The 21,135-nt window shown below is 44.2% G+C and overlaps 1 protein-coding gene across 1 annotated transcript in view; it reads right to left on the bottom strand.

The window, feature by feature from the left end:
• LOC146173625 (uncharacterized) overlaps positions 1–21,135 on the bottom strand; it is an 88,453-nt gene that overhangs the window by 7,904 nt on the left and 59,414 nt on the right. Inside the window, exons 4-6 of the mRNA XM_084583445.1 lie at positions 15,779–15,903; positions 11,720–11,775; positions 10,440–10,548 (exon numbers count right to left, since the gene is read on the bottom strand). Of these exons, the coding sequence (XP_084439571.1) occupies positions 10,440–10,548; positions 11,720–11,775; positions 15,779–15,903 (290 nt within the window). The remainder of the gene's footprint in view (positions 1–10,439; positions 10,549–11,719; positions 11,776–15,778; positions 15,904–21,135) is intronic.

Below are 21,135 nucleotides of genomic sequence, written 5' to 3'. Positions count from 1 at the left end.
ATTACTCCGTAGCCCTCCACTACGGCTCCTCTTTCTCTCTTTCCACTTTAACTCCCACCTTCCTCCCTTCCCTCACGGCGCGGTTCAGGTGTCCACAGAAAACGAGTGAGACAGTTACAGCGCCTTTCCCTTCCAGTGAACCAAATATTATTATTATTGGGGATCTTTAACGTGCGCTGACGTTGCATAGCACACGGACTCCTCTTCGTTTCGCCTCCATCGAAACGCCGCCGCCGAGGTCGGGTTCGAATCCGGGTACTCCAGCACAGTCGTCGGGCGTCTTACCTGCACTACCCCGGCGGGGAGATGATGAAGGGCCCCGATCAATGGAAGCATTTTTTATTAATGTGAAAGTATTACTTCACTATGGTCACAGAGTTCCGTCCGCAAAACCTGTCCGCAAAATCGTGTCCGCAGCAGTTGTGAGTAATTGAGAAGTGGCAGAAGTTAATGAGCGGCGCAAATCGATAGAGAGTGATGTAATGTTGCATCCTAAAAAATAATTAGACCAATAAGTCAATTAAGTAAATTATTAGAATAACTGGTTCACAGGAAAGTAAAGGCGCAGTATTTATCGCACTTTTTCTGTGGACACCTGAACTGCGCCGTAAGGGAAGGGAGGAAAGTGGAAGTGAAAGCGGAAAGAAAGAAATGGGTGCCGTAGTGGATGTGACGTCAAGAATGTGGCGTCACGCAACCGGAAGTAGAGCTTAAAAAGAGCATGGGAAAGGATTGGCGCAAAATGCGAAAGTACCAATGATTAAAATGGGTAAGCAAGAAGTGAATTAAGCAACTAGAAGCAACCAGACGCAACGAAAAGCAGCATCCGTGCATTCGCATTGCTCCAATGCAGATTGTGCAGTGCTCTTTATTTTATGTGCTTCCAATCTGCCCGCGCTGCATTGATAGGGCGGCCGGACCGTGCTCTTCAGAGCTAGGATTGCAGTGTTTTGTTCCGTTTTTCAGGCCGGCGCCGGAGGAGGGGGAGGGGATGGCAGCGGTGGCCAGAGCCCCCCAGGAAGGTTGGTGTGGTTTTATTTTATACAATTAAATACTTGGTTACGAGATTATGCCAACAAGTCTGGTATGGGTCTTCTTATCAACGGGTTTGATTGGCTGCTTATGTTTAGGGGGGATTATGCGAAGCGACCGCCCTCATTTCTTTGCCGTTGTCATGAAAACGTGACCATCAGACCCTGCTGAGTAGCTCTGTACAGCCGAGCGCAACTGGCTACACCGTGCTTGGCACGCAACATTTCCTATGTGTGAATTAAACAGTGTTCTCGGTGTGAGATACGTTTTTTGAATATCACGTACCCCTTTGCAAGGCGGTGGCAGCTCTGTTTGAGGCCACTAGTGTAACTTCAGTTGTTGCTGCTATATAAGCAGTAAATACATCTTCACTCGTGTTTCACCATCAGGACTGCCTGACTTGTCATATTTCTCCACCGTGCCGAATCACTCTTCTGAAACTTCGCAAGGCACCTAAACGTCACTGATGCTTTTTCCTTGCAAATGCTCTGTGCCCCTTGTTCTCGCCGTTTCGTGACTGCAGCAGTCGTCGAAGTATGGTGGCAAAACGCTCCCGCTTTCCCTCTAGTTGACAAACAACTAGTTAGTTTTTTTTTCATAATGCATTTTATGCTTACAATATTCAAACGATCAGAAAATCTAAAATCGGTCGTATACCTATGAAATATGAACGAAAAAATACGGGCACAGGCGATTTGACTGTGATGATGGCCTAAAGCGATTTACAAAGATTTATGTGGATTGACATAAATAATGCACATCCCCATAAATGAAAAAGCACTGAACAAGGTTTTGAGGGGGAGGCTTATTTCGCAAGCCGAGGAAATGTTTCAACAAAGGGACTTAATTACGTCTGCACAGCGCGATCATTATAGGCGGCGTTTAATCGCGGTTTTGCTTATGAAGAAGAAACGTGAGGGAGGCGGAGGCAGGCGGGAGATAGTACTGCGGCAAGGAGTGAAAGGAGGAGGAGGAGAAAAGGAGGACGAAAAGCAGGGATGTTGACCAGAAAGAATGAATTCCGGTTGGCTACCCTGCACTGGGGAATGGGAAGGGGGGATTAAAGGGGGGGGGGGGTAGAAGAAGAGAGGAAAAAAGGAGGGCTGAAGGCAGGGATGTGTATGAACTCCTATGAGCCTGGAATCAGTGGTCCCAATTTAGCAAACATCTCCCCATATGGAAACGATGGCTTGGCTTGTGAACTGAGGCTCCCCTTCAACCCCTGTTCTGTGCTCTTTCATACTGTACAACCTTTTCTTTCTCTCCTTATACCTGGCATTTCATCATGGTCATCAATTTCGTATGTCCTCTTACAGCCTACAAATTAGAAAAAACAATTACGCGTGGTGCTTATATTTTTCATTATTTCATAAGCGTTGTTTGCACCTGGGATTTCAAACACTCCATTTCGACTTCCTTTCGTATAAAAAACGAGTATCTGTACATGCTTTAGAGCGTGTTTATACAGTAAAGGTTGTCTCTTATAGGTTGCTTTCTCTTGATTCGTTGCCATTTACATTTTGGTTGAGTGATTCAAGGCATTTTTGCCTACACTAATTCATTATTATCAATTTCACGAAGTCACGTTTTCAAATGCTTCTCAAGGTAACCACTTTCCGTGCAGTGCATTCGCTCTGTTGCAGGTAGTGATGGGGATTACCCAGTATCGTTCCTGCCAACGCATTTGTCCACCGGCTCTTCCGTATACTGGTAACGTAGCAGGTGGCCTTTGCCGCATGTCCGGTTACAACTGAGGAGCCACAATGTGATGCATCAAACCTGGCATTTTATCGATCGGGCTGCTGATGTGAACGCACAAGAAGCAAAGTGCAGAATATATTTCGACACTTATGTTATCACTTTTGTTACATAAGCTGCTATTTCATCCCTCATGCTAATTTTTTGTTATAGTTACTACGGATTTTGTATTGTATATTTCCGCAACTACCTGAAATGGCAGACAGGTGTCCGTATAATAGAACATCAGTCCCATTTAAGGCTGATGTTTTTCTGTTATGCTTGTCAACAAGACAAATAAACGCACACTTCATTCACACGCACATTCGGTAGTGGGTAGGCACTTGTAAATAATCTGAGCACTATACTATTTTCCATCCTAATGAATTATATGAAGTTGTTTTGGAATATAGACAAAAACGTCGCGAAAGGTATATTAATGTGCGCACAAGAAGCTGTGCAGAATATAGTTCGACACTTATGCTATCACATTTTGTTACAAAAGCTGCGCAGAATTTATTTCATCTCTCATGCTGAGTTTCTTGAGATAGTTACTACAGATTTTGTGTTGCAATTTTCCTCACCTACCTGAAATGGTAGACAGGTGACCGTATAACAGAACCTCAATCCCATTTATTGGTATTGTTTTCCTTTTATGCTTGTAAAAAAAGGCAAATAACCGCAAATGGCTCATTCACGCGCAGAGTCGAAACTGGGTAGGCACTTATAAATAATCTGAGTACTACACTATTATTCCCTGCTGATAAATTACGTGAAGTTGTCTTGGAGGAAAGACACAAAGGTCCCGAAAGTTATAATGGTGTCCACTAAAGATACTGTTTTTTCAGTGAACTTTCATTGTTGCTTGTTTTGTCTAACATTTTATGTTACCTGTTACATTGCAGTAATCAGGAATTTTATCATTGAAATAAAATGTGCTGTCTTCCTGTGGATGCTGGGCTCAATAGTTGCGTTCCTTTGTTCTTGTCTACATATATACACTAATAATATACGGGCTGCTTGGATTGCATGACTCCCAATATCTTGTACGGTCAGTACGACTTGTGTGAGTTAATGAAAAGCGGAAACGCAAGAAACGAATTAGGTGGAATCTTGACATATTCAAATCAAACTGAAATGATATCTGGGCCCTGAAATACATAAAATTAGGCTCAGTTTTACTAGTCTTGAATGGCGATATCTTTAGCTGTAAAATAGTGCCCCTATCTTGTCTAATCGCATGTTCACTCCTGGTATCTCGAATAGCCTTGAATTGCAAAAGGGAATACAGGGGCACGATCTGAGCTCTTTCGTTTGTCTTGGCCACAACAATCTGAACTATGTCAGGCCACGCGTGGATATGTATATTGAGCCAGTTCGATTCTAAAGCAGTAAAAGCAATAACCACTGCCATTATTATCAGTGTCTGTTTGTCGTGATGCCGTGGAAACAAAACATGATCTGCCTTTTACTGTTGCCATAAGTAAATGAATTTAGAAGGACGCTTTTTCCCCCACCACTCCATCCACGACGGCTTCTTAGTGCGTTATTTTCCCGATCCTTAACGTTACTGCTACCCAGTGGAGGGCGAAATAGCGCCCTTCTCTCTAAAGCAGGATTGCAACCGTCAGCTCTTAGTTTACTAATGGAGAGTCGAAAATTGCGAAATGGAATTCCTCTCGTATATACGTTGCTATTGCTCTCAAGTACACGCTTATTTCGGCGCATCTGCTTCGACTGTCGGGTGCGTTAGTGTAATTCAACGCAATTGCATTACAGTTCGTGTTGGCGAGAGAATTAGCCTCGGCATTGTCCACAGCTAAAAGGAAAATTGGACGAGAGGGCTCGTGACATAGCCATGACAGTACTTATAGTTACGTCGTTTCAAAGAAGCGATAATGTCGTCCAAGCAGCGCGATCGTAGCTGTGTCGCATGGCGAACATAGAACCCTATCTTCGCCGCCAATTTAGGTGGTTTCAGTGAGGATGATTGACATACTTTTATAAGGGGTTCACCACATACAGTGTGTACGGTACAGTAATGAAATACGTACATAATTAATCTCTCAGTTGAGCAGCTCTAATATATCCACTCTTCTGTAGCTGTCGCAAAAAGTATAAATGCAAACTTCAGTTTCCTTAAGGTATTTCGTGCACTCCTGCTCTTAAGAGGTGCAAACGAAAATGAAAGGGCACTGCATCTCAACAAGAAAATGAACAAAAATGTACTGGGAAGGTAAGGCCATAGTCCCAATGGCTAGGTCGAAAACGAATATCCCATGTACAGCAGAGACTATTTCTAGAGCCAGCGCAGCTGATATTCGGAAGAGGTATTATTTCGATTCATACGTGTCGGATACCATGTTAGTGCGAAATCTCAATCACGCATGTCCTTCACATATTCAACGTTGTGTTACACCACCTCCTTCGTTCCATGTGCGCCGTTCCCCGGCTCCACGGCACTGAACTCCCCCACCATTGCAGAAAAACTGGCCAGCGTGGCCGCTGGAGGCGAGATCACAGGACAATGTGCTTTGCTACCTAGTATTCCTCCATCTGTGTACATGTTAAAGAACAAGGTTATTATGGTTGTGGACGGTTTGTGTACAATGGCGTTGCTAGACACTGGTGCCGCTATTTAAGTCATACGTTTGGATTTTAAGAACCTTTTGAAGAACACAGTTTCACTCATTTGGGACAAATATGCTAATTTTTATGGAGTGAGGGGAGAGTTATTGCATCCGGTTCGGGTGTCCAGCGATAAAATTTCTTTGGGGAGCACGGTATTCCCGGCGAAGTTTGCAGTACTGCCTCGATCGACATACGACGTAATCTTGGGAATTGACTTCCTGTGTATCTGCGGCGCTACAGTTGATTGCCTTACGGGAGCGCTAAGTGCTAGTGGTTCTCTTCCTCGTCAACCTTTGGAAGAGTCGTCAAATTACGAACACGTATTATGTGTGTGATGAAGTCGTCTAACCGCCACATTCTGCAATGTGGCGGTATGTGGCGGTCCAGGTGTCCTGCTCTCGTACTATTATCGGCTCAATTGAGGCTACTGCGGCCACTCTTCATTCACAGTGCGTAAAGAAAAATGTCTTCATGCCGCATTGTTTGGTTTTTGTGAAGAAGGGCCGTACCGGGCTGTGGACTATAAATTGCTCTCCGGAACCGGTTGTTTTTCCAGCGGCCTTGCATCTAACTTCATGTAGCGCAAATACCCCGAATTGTGTAGCTTTCCTTACTCCTTCCTCAAACCCCCGCTTATCACTCGCTCGCTGACAAGAGCGTTCCGGTGATCAGCGCATCTTTGAACGCCTTGCAACGCCAGATCTTGACAAACCTATTGTCTCAGCACGTCTTCGTTTTAGATTTCGCGCTGTCCGATGGCTGCCAACATTTTCCTGTGTCTCGCGCACGCCACATAATCGAAACGGGATCTGCCCAACCCATCCCTTTCCTTTCTACTTAACCTCAGATTGCGTCGCGTCTTTCCACTTAAAGTCTCGGCTTACGTTACATTCCATAGTGCGGCACTTCAACCCCTCCGCTTCAACAGAAGTCCGCACTCATGCAAGTAGGATCGGTGTCGTTGCGGTGCATGTGCAATGTTCGGCAACCAGCGAGTATGTAATTGCGTATCCAAGCCGTTATCTACAAAAACTTGAGCGCCACTACACTGTTACGGAGCAGGAGTGCCTCGCTGTAGGTTCCGCGGTTCGGCGGTTTCGGTGCTACCTATATGAACGCCATTTCGCGGTTGTGACGGACCATTATACCCTGTGTTGGCTCGTGAACCTTCCAGATTGATCTGGTCGTCTAGCACGCTCGGCCCTTCTTCTGCAGGAGTACGACTTCACTTTCTCGTACTAGAGTGGCAGCAAACAGGCTGATGCAGACTGCCTCTTTCTCCTTCGAACAACCGAATGTGACTCTGCTGACTCCGACCACTACATCGCCTCCGTCGTGCCCGAGTTTCCTGACACCTCGGCTCTACGGACTGCGCAAGAGACCGAAATAAGCCTCGAGCCACTCCTTGCGGCGGCGAGGGATTCCACAGCTCCCAGCCCATTTGTATCCATGATGGCCTTACTGAAGCAAAAAAAAAAAAGGCTTACGCCAGCACCGGCACGAATTTTCAGCTTGTGGTTTCGGAGAGTCACCGGCCGTGCATCCTGCGTGCCATGCACGCCGTCTTAACTTCCGGTCATCTCGGCTCTGCAAGAACGCTCCAGCGTGCCCGTGACCGGTTTTAATGGCCGAAGATGCGCCAGACAATTGAGCGATATGTGGCGAGCTGCACTGAGAGCCAACGACACTAACGTCCTACGTCCACGCCACAGGGCCTGCTGCATCCTGTAACTCCACCACGTGGTGCATTCGAAAAGGTCGAAATTTACCTTATGGGTCCATTCCCGAACACTTCCGACGGAAATCGTTGGATCGTAGTTCGTGCCGACAATCACTCGCTATAGTGCAAAACGGCCGCTGTTCCTTCAGCCACCGCTCACAACATATCCCTGTTCCTGCTCCGTTCTGTCATCCTTCACCATGGACCTCCGCGAGTGATCATCAGTGATCGCGGTCGCCAGTTTATGGCAGATGATGTGTAAGAGCTTTGGCGTTTGTGCGAGTCGCATTTTCGACATTCCGCACCATATCACCCCCAAACCAACGGCTTGACTGAGCGCACAAACCGCACACTCGTCAACATGATGTCTATGTACATCGCACCAGACCACAACAACTGGGACACCATAATGCCGTTTATAAAGTTTGTATTCACCACTGCAACACATGAGACGACCGGCTACAGCTCGTTTTTTTTTCTATATGTCCGTCCCTCTCGATATTGTTTAGACACCGTTCTTTCTTACTCCGTCCATGAAGAGCCGCGCATCGTCGATACTCTTTTTCGAACCGAAGAAGCTCTCAGTCTCGCCCGTTTCCGAATTATATCTTCGCAAGAGTATTCCAAAGCTCGGTACGACAGCCGGCATACGAATGTGTCTTATGTCCCTGGAGACTTAGTGTGGCTTTGGCGACCTCTCCGCAAGCGTTGTTTAGCACCAAACATGCTGGTTCATTACGCTGGCCCTTACGTTGTGCTCGACCGCGTCAGCGATGTAAGGTACCGAACAGCATGTGTGACAGAAAGTGGTGCTCGCTCAGTCACAGTCCAAGTTTCCCGTGTCGCCCGGACGAAGCAGTGTCACTCTCGAGGGAACGAATAACTACATCGCCCGGGGGGCTTCGTCTGCCCAGGAGAAAATGTAAGCCCTGAAGATGAAGCTGATAGCAAAGGCATAGGATAAAGACATTAGAAAAAGGCTCTCGTGGCGGACGCGCGGCCGTTGACCAGCTGAGTTTTCTGCCCTCTCGACCTGCTTTTCAGCGCTCAGACGTCAAACCTCCGTCGTAACAATATCGTGAGCATCGGCATAGTGGAAGACGGCGCACCACAAGATCCAAACTAGAAAGAAATTTGGACATTTTGTTGTTGTTAAGATATGAAGCTAAGCTGGCGAGGATTGGGCCTAGTTGGTTATTCATAGTGGTTCGCTGAGCTAACACTTAGTCCGACATAAGCACAAGAACACAGGGCGCTCTGTGTTGGTGTGTTTATTGCCGTTCTAGGTGTTAGCTTGGGGAAGCACTAAGATAAGAAGGTAACGACTGAGTGAATCTAACCCTGATGAAGATATTCACACAATCAATACCTCCCTTAAAGGCGTCATGACACCAATTTTGGAATATAAACAGTTTATTTCTTCTTATTCATGATGCTTCAAGCAACTGAACCACAAAGTTTCAGCGGCATCATAGCTGGAGATATTTCTAAAATTAGCAAGTTCGTTTCTTCATCTTCTGCATGTTCTGTCCACGAGCAACGTCAACCGAGGTTATGTGAAGCCGCGGTAATGGCAGCCAAACAGCTGCCATTCCGCGTACCGAGGTTACAGCAAACTGAGGTTGTCGTCGATATCTATTAGCACTTTTAACCTAAGGAATAGCGCATCTGTGGGCGGGATGCAGGTGCACGTAAGCGCCGGAGTACGTACGAAGGCCGCAGGAGCTGATAACTGCTCGAGCAGCCAACATGTATGCACTAAAACACGCCTCAAACGCAACACATAAAATGCCCAATGTATATAGTGCCGTCCGACAGCGCTTCTGTACAATTGTCGGTAAAGGAAAACAGCGCAGCAGCGTAGTGCATAGCGCGCGGCACACTACATCGAGGCACCCAATACCACAACCGTCCCGTTTTAGTAACATCGTTTAGGCTGCTCATTGTCAAGAGTACGTGAGGCCCTAGCAGCATCATGAAAGTAGACTATATGCTCATGACGCTTGAAGAGCCGGATGCTGCAAGCTTACAGCAACGGCGCCCGTGAGCGTGAAGGACACGTAGGACGACGGCGCGCTGGCTATTTGCTTCTCCCTAATCGTCGCTAGATCTGAATTACTTCGCATCGAAGCCGCAGCGGGCGGCACTTTTTAATAGATAGCGAGGCGTTTTGATATACGGACCACTCGATTATGAAACGTCTTTACCCTCAACCTCAATGTTTCGTAGGAGCGGAAATTATTTTCTGCAACGCCTTAGCAGCGGAACTACCGTAGAAGAACACGGGCACCACACCGGTTATGACCAAGAACTACCAACGTAAGGGTCGGCATTTGACAAAAGGCATTTATTTTTAAATTCCTTTTTCGAGGGCCCATTATTGTTTCGAGAGAAAAGAAATTTTAGCATGCAAGGAATCCGCCGTATTAGCGCGGATGTCTTCCGGGGAAGGCACGGCCAGCGAGGCGGTGTTTACAGCGGGGAGAGTGGTGCTGCCATCGGCTGATGGCATTGGTCGCACCTAAGGTAGATGCCTGGGCAAGAACTAAATCGTGCTTCACTACTGTCATGTTCTGTTTTTAGAAACATGCTGAGTACACTTGTGGGAGTCAAGTTAACGTACATTGTACAGTACATTGTACCGTCAGCTTGTTGGCGCCGGCACAGTAGCAGACGATGCAGTGGCCAGTGTCGCTCTGTGACGTTACCAAGGATTTCAATATGGTGATCGCTGTCAGTGGGAGGAGTTTCGCGGTGTCAACCTCAGCCACATTTGGAAAAGCGCCTAGATTGCTTAAATTTCGGAAATGAAATATTAAAGTCCACTATTACCTACCGGAAAAGGAAAGTGTATTATTTTGGATAACCGTGACATGACCCCGTTAAGTATCAATCGAGCCTATTCTACAAGAACAGTTTGAAAATTAGGCCAATATTTCATGGCATCTTAAGAAAAAGAACATCTGAATTCGCATTAAAACTGAATACCGATTTATACCTCGGTCAAGCGTTCTGCAAAAGTTCGCCTTTACAGCCATGATATTATGGTAAAAAGAATTACAGTCGCTGACCAAGTCAAAGTGAAAAAAGACGTTTTGGTACCCGTAGAGGTTCCAAAACACTTTTCATTTTGAACTTGCCTGTGACAAATTTTTTACGGATCATTACCTAGAAAAATTGCAGTCCGAACTCAAGAATGCGCCTGTGCCACAGTGCGTTGGTGGCATAGAATGGTAGGGGAGAGGGATGGTTAGTGACAGAAGGTACAGAAACACTGCTTTCGAAGTAAAAACTATGGTTATCTTAATATGTCACTCACAAATTTGCCATTGCTGCCACAGTGTTCCAGAATGGCCATCCTAGGGGGTATCGTCTTACGACTGCAACACTAGGGTTTTCACTGCAGAGTGTAGCCCAGCTGGCCTTCTCTGAAAAAAATGTTTGTTTTTAAGCTACTGAGAAAACTGAACCTGCAATAATCTAAAAACATCGTGAGCGACCAAAATAATGAAATAATTCTCAACTTTCTAAGACCAGATTGCTACTGGCGCCAAATTTCCTCAGCACCCTGAATGATCTAAAACTGGTAAAACAGTAGTCGACCTTAGGCAAACCAGCTGTAAGTGATATACAGTTCTGCAATTCCTATAGGTTTGTCGCAAACCTATTCAATCCTTCAATTTTTGTGGGAACATCCCGTTGGCTTCAAATGGCTTATTCATACAGGTCTTTAGCAGCTGCAATAACTATGTATTGAATAAAATATCTGAGTGCTGTAACAGTAAGCCATTTTCTAGGTTTTGTGGTGTCAGGCTGTCTTCATAAAGTACGGAACCTTACTCTTTATATCCATACAACAGATTTCAATTATCTACAAGTTAATCATGGTTTCAAGCCCAAAGTCTTATATGCAGACCAAAGTAATACTTCCGTAAGTGTGGCGGGATAACAGACGGGTTTGAACAGCCCAAATAGTTACTTCGACTTCTATGCCTGTCCTTCGCGCACCAAATAGCGCTGGTTTTGTTTAGTTTAGAGGGTTTAATGTCTTAAATTGACCAGACTATGAGAGACACAAAGCGGAGGGCTCCGGAAATTTAGACCACCTGGGGTTCTCTAACGTGGAATGACGTCACAGAGCACAACAAAATAGCAGCGTGAAATAGTCTCTCAGCCACCGCGGGGCGCAGGTTCGGGAACGGGCTGTCCATAAACATTTTGAAAACATCGAACCTAATGAGGTGCGCCTGCGTATTTCTCACAAGAGCTGTAGGCTTATGGTTTAGGCGTAGTGCCCTGGTAGTATTTAATAACGAGGAATATGATCGAATTGTTGCTTGAGTCACTTCGTATATCTATTTACTAATATCTTTGTAGAAACGATGTTGTTGACTCTTGGTGTTGATATTGGACATGGTTGGCAACAGAAACGTAAAATTAAATGCCTTACAAAATGCGACATTACTCTTGAGCTACACAAGTACATATTGAGAATTTAGAGAATCTCAATGAGACATTTTGCATTCTTCGTCAGAGATTCTTACCCTCAAACACGACAAATAAACTCTCAGGTTAAGTTAAGCAAGGCGGGTTTCATACCTGAGAAACTGCGCGGAATTCTGTCACCGCGACGGCTTTCTTCCAGGATTTCGTTCCTGCAAGAAAGCAATAGTGTTTATGCTTCTGCACGTACCAGAGCTACATGTTAGACAGTATATGATTTTTATCCATTGAAGACTCTCACACACCGAGCAAGATCCAAAATATTTTTATTGGAACGTTCCAGCTTCGCCTTAACACTAGAGGGGTTTTAGAACTGTCGGTCCATTCTGGGAATGTTTTATTATTTTTGTTAAAACCTAATAAGTGCATGTTATCATTATTGTACAGCAGCACACCTCTCAATCCCACGTTGGTATGCCTCAAGCTCCGCAACTCATTTATTAGTACCTGCGTAACTGTATTCGCGCTGATGACCCTCCTGAGACGTGCCACTAAAGGGGCCGCACCTTGGAATGGCTTTACGGTTATTCTATATGTATGTATGTGTATATGGTATGCATTTTCGAGCCTGTTTTGTATTATGTAAGTATGTATGTTTTGGCATGTATGTAAAAACCGCTTTGCAAAAAATGGTAACAAAAAGCCTAACCTATAGGATTTCATCTAACCTTGCCTGGACGTATCTCGCCAGCCATCAGCGAAACATAAATGCACCATGTACACAGATGACATGTTCCATCCTCATGGTATAGAATCTTATAACGCTTCTTCAAATTCTTGCTCCCCACTAGATGAAGCGCAATCATCAAAATTTACCTGCTACAATTGTACCTCGTCTGCACCGACATCCTCCGAATCACGCACGAGAAATTTTGTTTTAATGCGGCCTGCATATTTTCAGTGTTCCAAAGCCCGCACCCTTGAAGGCCACTCAAGGAGGCAGAGACGATGTTCTTGCTAGAACTGCAAATCCCTGGTGTTTCGTACAGACTACGCTCGACTAGTAATAGAAAAACCTGGCGTCGAACTGGCCTTCTGAGTCATTTCGAGAATGTGGTCAAGATTTTGACAGCGCTCACGAGCTATGAAAGACCCCGGCGCATATAGATACACTGCATCTTCTCAGTGTTATCATCCACGCTATTTGCGGAGTCTGTTTGCAATTAGAGCGACATACAAATTCGGTTAATCTCCAGTACAAAATACCAGTAGTAGATTTTAAAAATCCGGGAATATTGGCTAAGGCAGACAGAAAGACGCGAAACACTCGATTTAAAAATTTTGGGAACATTGGCTATGACAGACTGACTATAAAACGAACTTAACAACTCTAAGATTTAAAGCTGGTTAATTTATAGCTGCAATATCAGATTTATATTGCAGCTCAGAGTTTAAGGACTATAACTTGATAGTTCATAATAGACTGCTACTGTTATTTTTCTGAACAATTTTGTCGCCGCTTTGTAGCTCCAGCTAAGCCTTATGCCTAATTTTGATCAGAATTTATTCGCGAGGGAAACAGTTCGCAAAATATTTTAAGAGCAATAAACCAAAAAGATATTCTAGTGCGTGCGATGTGAAGGAATACTAATATCTGGTCACATCAAAGTGACGCAGTGCATTAGCACGGCTGGTTCCAGATAATGGCGTCAAATGTGTTGCAATCCTCAAGCTCCCCAAAATAACTTGCTCGTCACGGAGCGAAGCATCCGTTACGAAGCTTCCAGTGCTTTTATTCCTCCACCTGCCTGCAAACCACCTAGAGGTTCACTAGCATTTTCAAATTGTCAGCAGCGCAGCTCTAGCATAGATTCACTATAGGGAACAAGGCTCGATTCGCAGGGTGGTCTCTCATGCGCAGAGCGTGCCCGTATTCTTTCGCCTACGCTCTTCAGCGACTAGCGGCCACCTGTCGCTCACGGAGAATAATTATGTGGGCATCTGTATCTAACGTGTTTATACTTTTCTGCATGAATTCTTCGACTCGCTTGATTGTAAATGGACATCAGTCATGACCCATAATATTAATCCACACTTTTGCGAAGCAAATGTGTCCGCTGTCCCCGCTGCATTCACTCTTTAGTTGGAGCTTCTGAGTTTTATACTAGTTGTAATATCCACGGCTTTTCATGGAAATGAGGTAGGAGTGCTTGCTCATGCCGATGATCGTACATTATTCTGCTCTGATATGGCTAGCATTGAAAGGGTTGTATCACTAATAGAACATTTTGACATCGTCTATGGCACTGGCGTGAATGATTCCAAAGGTTAGGGCTTTTATTTTGTTCATGTGGCTGAACATTGTCCCTTTTTGTGGGATTGAAATAGTCATGGTGCCACAAAATATCTGGACGCGCCACTGCATGCAATTAAGTCCTGTACACATAAACGGAGATAAAGAGTTCAGGTCGTTCATGTTATGCTCATACTTTTGCTCGCACTAGCTTTCAATCCTTGGTCAAGTCAAGGCCTGCAACACGTTTGGGAAACAATATTTTAATATGTACTCCAGGTCCTCCACAGCGCAAAACATTGGCACGAAGAATTTCACAGAACATTTCCGAGTTTGCTTTAGGGATCAAAGCCTCAGCCGATCTAACGTGACAACCTATTCAGGTGTGCTAGGGCAAGAGGGCTTACTACAACTGTATATGAAGAATTTAGATTCCCGTTTGCCCCTTTTTTTCATCTGGTTTCCTGGGCCTTATTTTAATCCAAAAAATGCATTTAAATGCCACATTTTCATCTTCCGTCTCGTCACGGTGCCGTCCACCAAGGCTACAGGACATCCATATCCACCCTTCTTAGGCTGAGAGTAGTCGAAAATTCTTCAGTGCAGCCTTGTGTCAAATGCCTTCAGGTGAAGCAGTACTAATTTCGAACGGTTTGTTTATTGCTACCTATTGTAATGATATTGGGAATAGATTTCTGCTCTGGGAGAGTTTCTGCCATGTCCGCCCGGCTAAAACAATGGTCGCTTCCGCACTAAGCAGATATAAAAATAAGAATTAGAGTGTTAGTGCCAGATGTGCGAGAAATGGACGAAATTCCGGTATCTCGGGACCAATGAGCGCCTGTTCACTGCCTGCTCAAAATACTTTGCCCAGCTAACCTTGCGCGCCTGCTTGAACGACAATTTTCGTTTTGAATATATTACTCGTAAATTGCAAAGTGGGTTGATAAGATGCTATGGCCTCCCATAATAATGCCATCGCCTTCGAAAGCAAGAGGCAAGAACTCTGACCGCAGAAGACATAAAACGCAATTGCCTATAAACCCGAAATACATCTGGTACTATTTACATCTTTGACTTCATACCAGCTGAACAAGCCTAAACTGCGTCTTATTTCACTTGCCAGCTGCCGTTACTCACTGTCCTGCACGACAGCACATAGGTTCCGTATGATGAAAGAAAGTAAGTATCCTCAAAAACTGTACTTTATTAATGGCAGCAGAATATTAAAAATCACACATTAGTTCCTTGCGTGCAGTAATCTAGGCTTAGCGGGGATTAGAGCACCATTTGTTGTGCCGTTTCTTGCCTTGGTTGTCCAAGTTTTGATGTTTTGGTCATTTTCATTGCATTACACGAGACGCAGATAGGTACTCGCTTGTGATCGTAATAAAAAATCCTATTTCAGTGCTTCAGTGATCCTGCTTATGTTTTCTCTTTGCTCTTTGCGCTCTGTTTTCAGTAAAATGGCATCCCTCATCTAGCCAATCAGTATGTGTTATTCTACCATGCAGGCTTAGTAGTCAACAATCCAAAATGATTATTCGAAGAAGTTTTATTTTAATGAACTACACCTTTCACTAGGTTCTACAGCTAGTTAATCATATGACATTTAGAAAGGTACCTTTCAGGTTTCCTTGACTACCGAGAGGGGAGGTTTGCTTCCCTAAACACTGACAAGCATATATGTTTATGCTTCTAACTTTGTGTCACATGTGCAGACAAGACAACCCAGGTTCGCAGACGTTTTTATTAATGCCTATCCTTCTTGTGAATTAAAAGCGTCTTGTGCGGATCGCGTTTCAGCGAGCTGTGAATTGTTAAATAAAAAATCTTGTCTATTAATTAACTCTGATCTCTAGCTGGAAACAGGCTTATTCTACCTCCAATATTTTCTGTAAGGATTTAGAGGTTTTACTCACCAAGTGAATAAGCAATCAACAGTGTCATTTGTTCGGGGGGAACTCTCTGCGTATTTCGCTAGTTGCTCAAGAGTCTTATTACCTTGTAGTGATTTTTCACCCTTCCTAACGTCCAAGCTGTCATTCTGAAGAAACAACAAAGGGGATAGACGAAGAGAACAAGATTACGTGTTATATTTTTTGTAACACAGTACACTATACACACTGATCCTCCGATACGTTGAGAAAATATTTGTAAATGAAATATATTTATCAGCCTAACTTAATCTTATATTAATACATATAGCAAGTTTTGCAGAAGAGGTATATTTTTGAAGCATTAGAAACAAACTTAATTGTGCTGTGGCTCCTCAGATATGATTGATATTGCAGAAATGTGCCTCTGTGAATGCGACCATACATATCTCCCAGAATTGCCCCTTCGATATTTAGGTAAAATATACACTATTAACTGAATTGCGTTAAATCTTCTTGCCAGTCTTAATACTACTGTACCACGCGCTTGTCAATGCAACCAATCGTATATTTACTAAGGCGAATGCTACCAACTTTATTTAAATATTTATCATATGCCTTCTGGTCGACGAAAACAAAATATTAGATTAACCAGGGGATGAACAAACTGAATAAATTCGATATTTATTTCCACAGCGCAGATGACTGTGCCGAAGCGCTAACCAAACTTATGTTTCGTCTTGAGTAGGCAGCATTTTCTATGGGAATTCAGTACACATTGTTTATCTGGAATGACGTCAATCGGGCGACAGCATCTGAAGAAAACAGAAAGCTAGGTACATAAAACTAAAGTATCATGTTCCCAGGCCAAAACAAGGCTACGCTATGTTCCGCAAGCAGTTTTTGCAGTATTCATTGTGATAAACTGACAATCGTGTAGTTATATTCTGATTAGCCTAATGGTGATAGCAGTCAAATTTCTAAAGGAAGTTCGAAGTTCGAAAGAAAAAGATCACGAGTGAGCAATAAAAAGAGGGTGGATAATGAATCATAAAATATGATCCAAAGTAACGTTGTATCAGAGGGCCATAAGGCGCAGGGACTAAAGAAATGGAGCTTAAACAACGATGTCCGAAAACAATTATTGGAACAGTAAAGATTATCTGCATAGCTACCACTATAAAGCTTCTATTCCTAGCAAGAAGTCCCTGGTAATAGTTCTGATATGATTGCTGCGTATTGAAATATTTCCAGAATCAACGAGCTCCTCAGCAGCTTGAGGAATATTTCTTTTTAAAAATCGCGTGCATTCCTACGGTTACAAAAAATACTGAGCACTCGGGCTGATCGCCGAAGCGAAGAGCTGAAACACGAGTCAAGGACAGTACGCACTCCAGGACACCACAGAGATTTGTCTTTTTATACCGCTGTTGAGGTTATGCACACAAAAAGCCATGCTTACAGCTATTAACAAAGTCATCATATGGTGGCTGCGCTTCATTAGTGTGACACAAGACATACAACTACATGGTGCAAGTTAAAGAGAAGCAACGTTCAATGAACTTTCATTACATAGGATCTTTAGTTTAAGTACCAACTAGTAAAAATGACTACCGGTTCAAGATAAACTGTGCCCTTAATTTCAATATATTTTGTTTCTTACAACCTGTCTAATCTGACAAAGAGGATCATTGTGTTGGGTGGTTCGTAACAAAACTGAGTAACGAGTAGATTTCGTGCAGTGTACGAATGTTGCGTTCTTGAGTTCTTTGCAGCTATTCATGAAGCAATGAAGCAAGTTTCAGTTGCATTATCTTGAGGAGAATCAACGGAAAGTACAAAGATATATTTTATTGCAGGCGGTTTGCAGAGCAATACCTTCAACGCTGGTGGTGAATTCGATAATTAAAATCTGGAGTAGAGAAGGCCGCATCGTCTCCTCTCCGTGTGTTCTAAAGTAGTAGTTGCGTTACAAACTCTTCCGGTGGTGTTTTGATCGTTACATAAAGAGCCTCCACTTTCGGTGCACCGACACAAATTTGTGACTATCTCCAAAACAGTAGTTCTTCAGATGTTCAAATGACAGAAGAGGTGCTATGATGGCACATGCATAGGTATTCCAACTGGACAGTCAATACGACCAGTGCTGCAGCTAACTATGCATTAAAAAGTCGCTTATTACCACAATATGTTACATTTTATATTAGCATTGTAATATAATACAATATATTATTTCTATATAATGTGATGCGGTATCAACGCGTTATAATTTTTCTTATGTTGATTACCATTCGCGTTTGTTTCGGTACAGGCAACAAATCAAGTTGACGTTACTGCGTGATCCTTTAATTGTTCAGTTTTATTGCAGTGCTGCATATTATTTCTGAGGTGCTTCATTTTTAAATTAATTTTAGAGGTCTTGATCTTAAAGGGACTGAGCACTGGCCAAAATGTGTTTTTAGGTTATGGTGGAAATGGAAAGATAATGTGTGATATAGTACAAATTCAGCATGAAAATATCAAAGAAAAGCGGTTTTGCAATTTTAATTTGGCATGAAAAATCGCATGAAAACTGAGGCGCGAATTTTGAGGAAATACCCTATTACTGTTTTTGTAGTACCCCACGTGACATCTTCACTAAATATCCCGTGTTTTCTTAGGTGCTCACTGTTATATCTTCCTTCTAGGAGTGCTGGCCATGTTTTAATATATCCATACGTGGCAAGATAAGGCCAAGAGATTAGTCAAGATGACACAGCACACAGCACACAGAAACAGCAGCATCAACCAGGCACCAGCCGACACTGCTCAAACGTCGTTTTCTCCAAAACTCACGAGATTCTTCTTCCTTCCTTCCTTATGCGCATATCAGTGCATGCACCGCTTAATGTAACAATATTTTGTGCTCTCTCCAGGCCACCCGTACTAAAAGCTATCCTTCCTTTCGAATCTCAAGAGTCGTGCTTCTAGCTTTTGTCACTATATGGCCCCACAGTGCTTTAAATACCGTGAATGAAGCGGCAATGGTACCCATTAAAACTTCCGTTAACTAGATGTGCAGCCTTTAGCAAAAGTTTAGAGCCCAGGAGGTCTACGTTTGAGCCATACTACGGGGCTCGTAATGCATTGCCAGGTTTCCAAACTTGCTGAAGGAAATAATTTTGTCCTACCATCTCCAATAGCTAGGACTTCCACGATTGTTAAAGACGTCATTATATACGGCTTAATCCCAAGCCCTCTAGACTCTAATCATGTGCCGTTACTGTGCCGTAAGAGCCTAGAGTGTGGCAACTGAAAAGGACAATACCCTAAGCTAAAAATGTATAATTACGGCTTGGCAAGTGAAATTGATATTTGTTTTCGTTTTCTCTGTGGACCTACAGTCGGCATTGCGATCGCTGTTCAAGGTTTCCAGCTTCGGAACACATAAACACAGGTACGTAAACTGATGAAAACCTCTCGGCAAACGTTTTCTACCGCTTTCTACTAAAACCGCTCTAGAATCTAACCCTTAATAAAGCAATCTTTCCATTGCACCGAAAAAATTTCAATGAAAAAACTCCATTGTTTTGTCCCTATATAGTAATTTTAGAGCTATTGAAAGTGGAGTGCAAAGCTGAGTAACTAAGACTGGTTTGTATGTGTGGTAGAGTCCCCAACAGCAAACAACGGCACAAGAGGTTTGCTTCTGAGCCCTGTAGTGTGCTTCCGTTTGAGCCTTCGGTGGCCTATTCTCATGTGTGTCGGATCTCTTGTCCTTTATTTCCACAAGCACAGTGTAAGGTCGCAGTGGTCCACTTTCCAATGTTTTGGCGCGCACACCGGAGAAAGAGGCGCAGATGGATTGCGCATTCCCGACCACCTTGCCGCGCCGCGCCGTCCCCATAGACATGAGGGAGAATTGGCACGCTGCTAGAGGCATGCATCTCATCGCATAGGTCTGGTTCTCCTCACTTTGTGTAATTAAAAAGGCGGCGCAGGCCACCCATGGATCCAGAAATGTCCTGTTTCTCTAGCGAATCGGAGGAGAGAAGCACAGCTATAGCAGCGCTGCGCTGTTCGCACTCCGTCTCCACGTCTCGAACATTAGGCGGCGGTTATTTGAGAGCGCACCATACGGCAATCTCCAGTTCCGGTTCTCGACGAAGCTACAGTAGTGATAGCAGGCTGGCCCAGCTAAGATCACGCCATAAAAGGAGCGCAACAAGTATGTGATTCAGTTTACGCACCTCCTCGCAGAGCAGTGTGCATCGTGAGTCAGTCTCTCTTGTGAAGTGTGTGGCCTCTCTGTTTTTTGCAAATAACGTTTCTGGGCGTCGTGTTTTTGGTATATGAAGCCGTTTAGTCTTGGCTGCTACAAGTTCGTCGTCCTCCGTCTCTGTGTGTTAGCTTTGTGTTTGTTCTGACAGCGGCCGATAAGTTGTAGCCGTTCTTCCTCGCTGAACCGAATGCTGGCAATGGAACTAGTGTCCTCTTTTGTCCGATTGGTGTGTCACTTTTTTGTTGCGAAATCCATAACTCGGCCCTCCGTTTCGGCGATTAGGTCTAGTGACACCCGCGTCGCGTGACGCGACTCGTAGTTTTACTTGCGTCTCCGTCCAAAGCTTTCCGGGAAGGCTACTAGCTTCTGGTTGTTAGCTAGCTGTGGAAGAAGTTTTTGGGCATGTAGCAGGAGAGTAGTGCTGAGCACTTATAGCATCCGCAGACAGACCGGCGAGTGTCTGTTCTTGACTGATGTTGTGTGGTAGGCCAATATAGAGTGCTATATTGTTTTTCTGCGTTTTGTAATAAAAAGTTTGAGAACCTTGACTGCGGCTTCCGTGAGGCCAGTGACATGGGGGCATCTAGAATTGGGGATAACTTGGCTCAAATTCTAGTCCAGCAAAAGTCTGCAAAGCAGGAGTGTCGTGTATAACATAAACCGCGACACAGTCACACACAACAACGAGGGCACCAAGGGCGCTCGTGGTGTCATAGTTCTTCTGTGTCTGGGTGTGAATCCTTTTATTATATCTGACAACCAACAGCTCCTCAGGTAGGTCTCTTACAGTCTTGTGCATTTGAAAACTTCGGCCCGTTGCCGCTCATGGCCAAGTCCTGAGCACCGCGTCATGCAAATATAGATTTTCAGTGGTTGACAACAGCTTTCGGGGTTAAAGTGCTTTAGAGGCTACCTCATGGCAACCAGCCACGTGCATCCGTGTACATAAAATAAGTCCATTGCAATTCGTTGCCACAGCCTCTCCGGAAAGTAGCCTGCAGATGCATCTTGTCTCTCGTGGGTCGTAGACAAATATGGCAAGAATTTATGTGTTGAGCCATATATCAGCATTGAAGCAGTAATCGATGCCAAATTGCCCCTACTATCGTATGTGGATTACAGCCAGACCTAGCATTGAGAA

The sequence above is a fragment of the Amblyomma maculatum genome, chromosome 11, assembly GCF_055883805.1.
Source record: "Amblyomma maculatum isolate TAMU_Amacu chromosome 11, ASM5588380v1, whole genome shotgun sequence".
Classification (NCBI taxonomy): Eukaryota; Metazoa; Arthropoda; class Arachnida; order Ixodida; family Ixodidae; genus Amblyomma; species Amblyomma maculatum.
The sequence above is the reverse complement of the archived record's forward strand: the minus strand, read 5'-3'. Positions and strand labels throughout refer to the sequence as shown.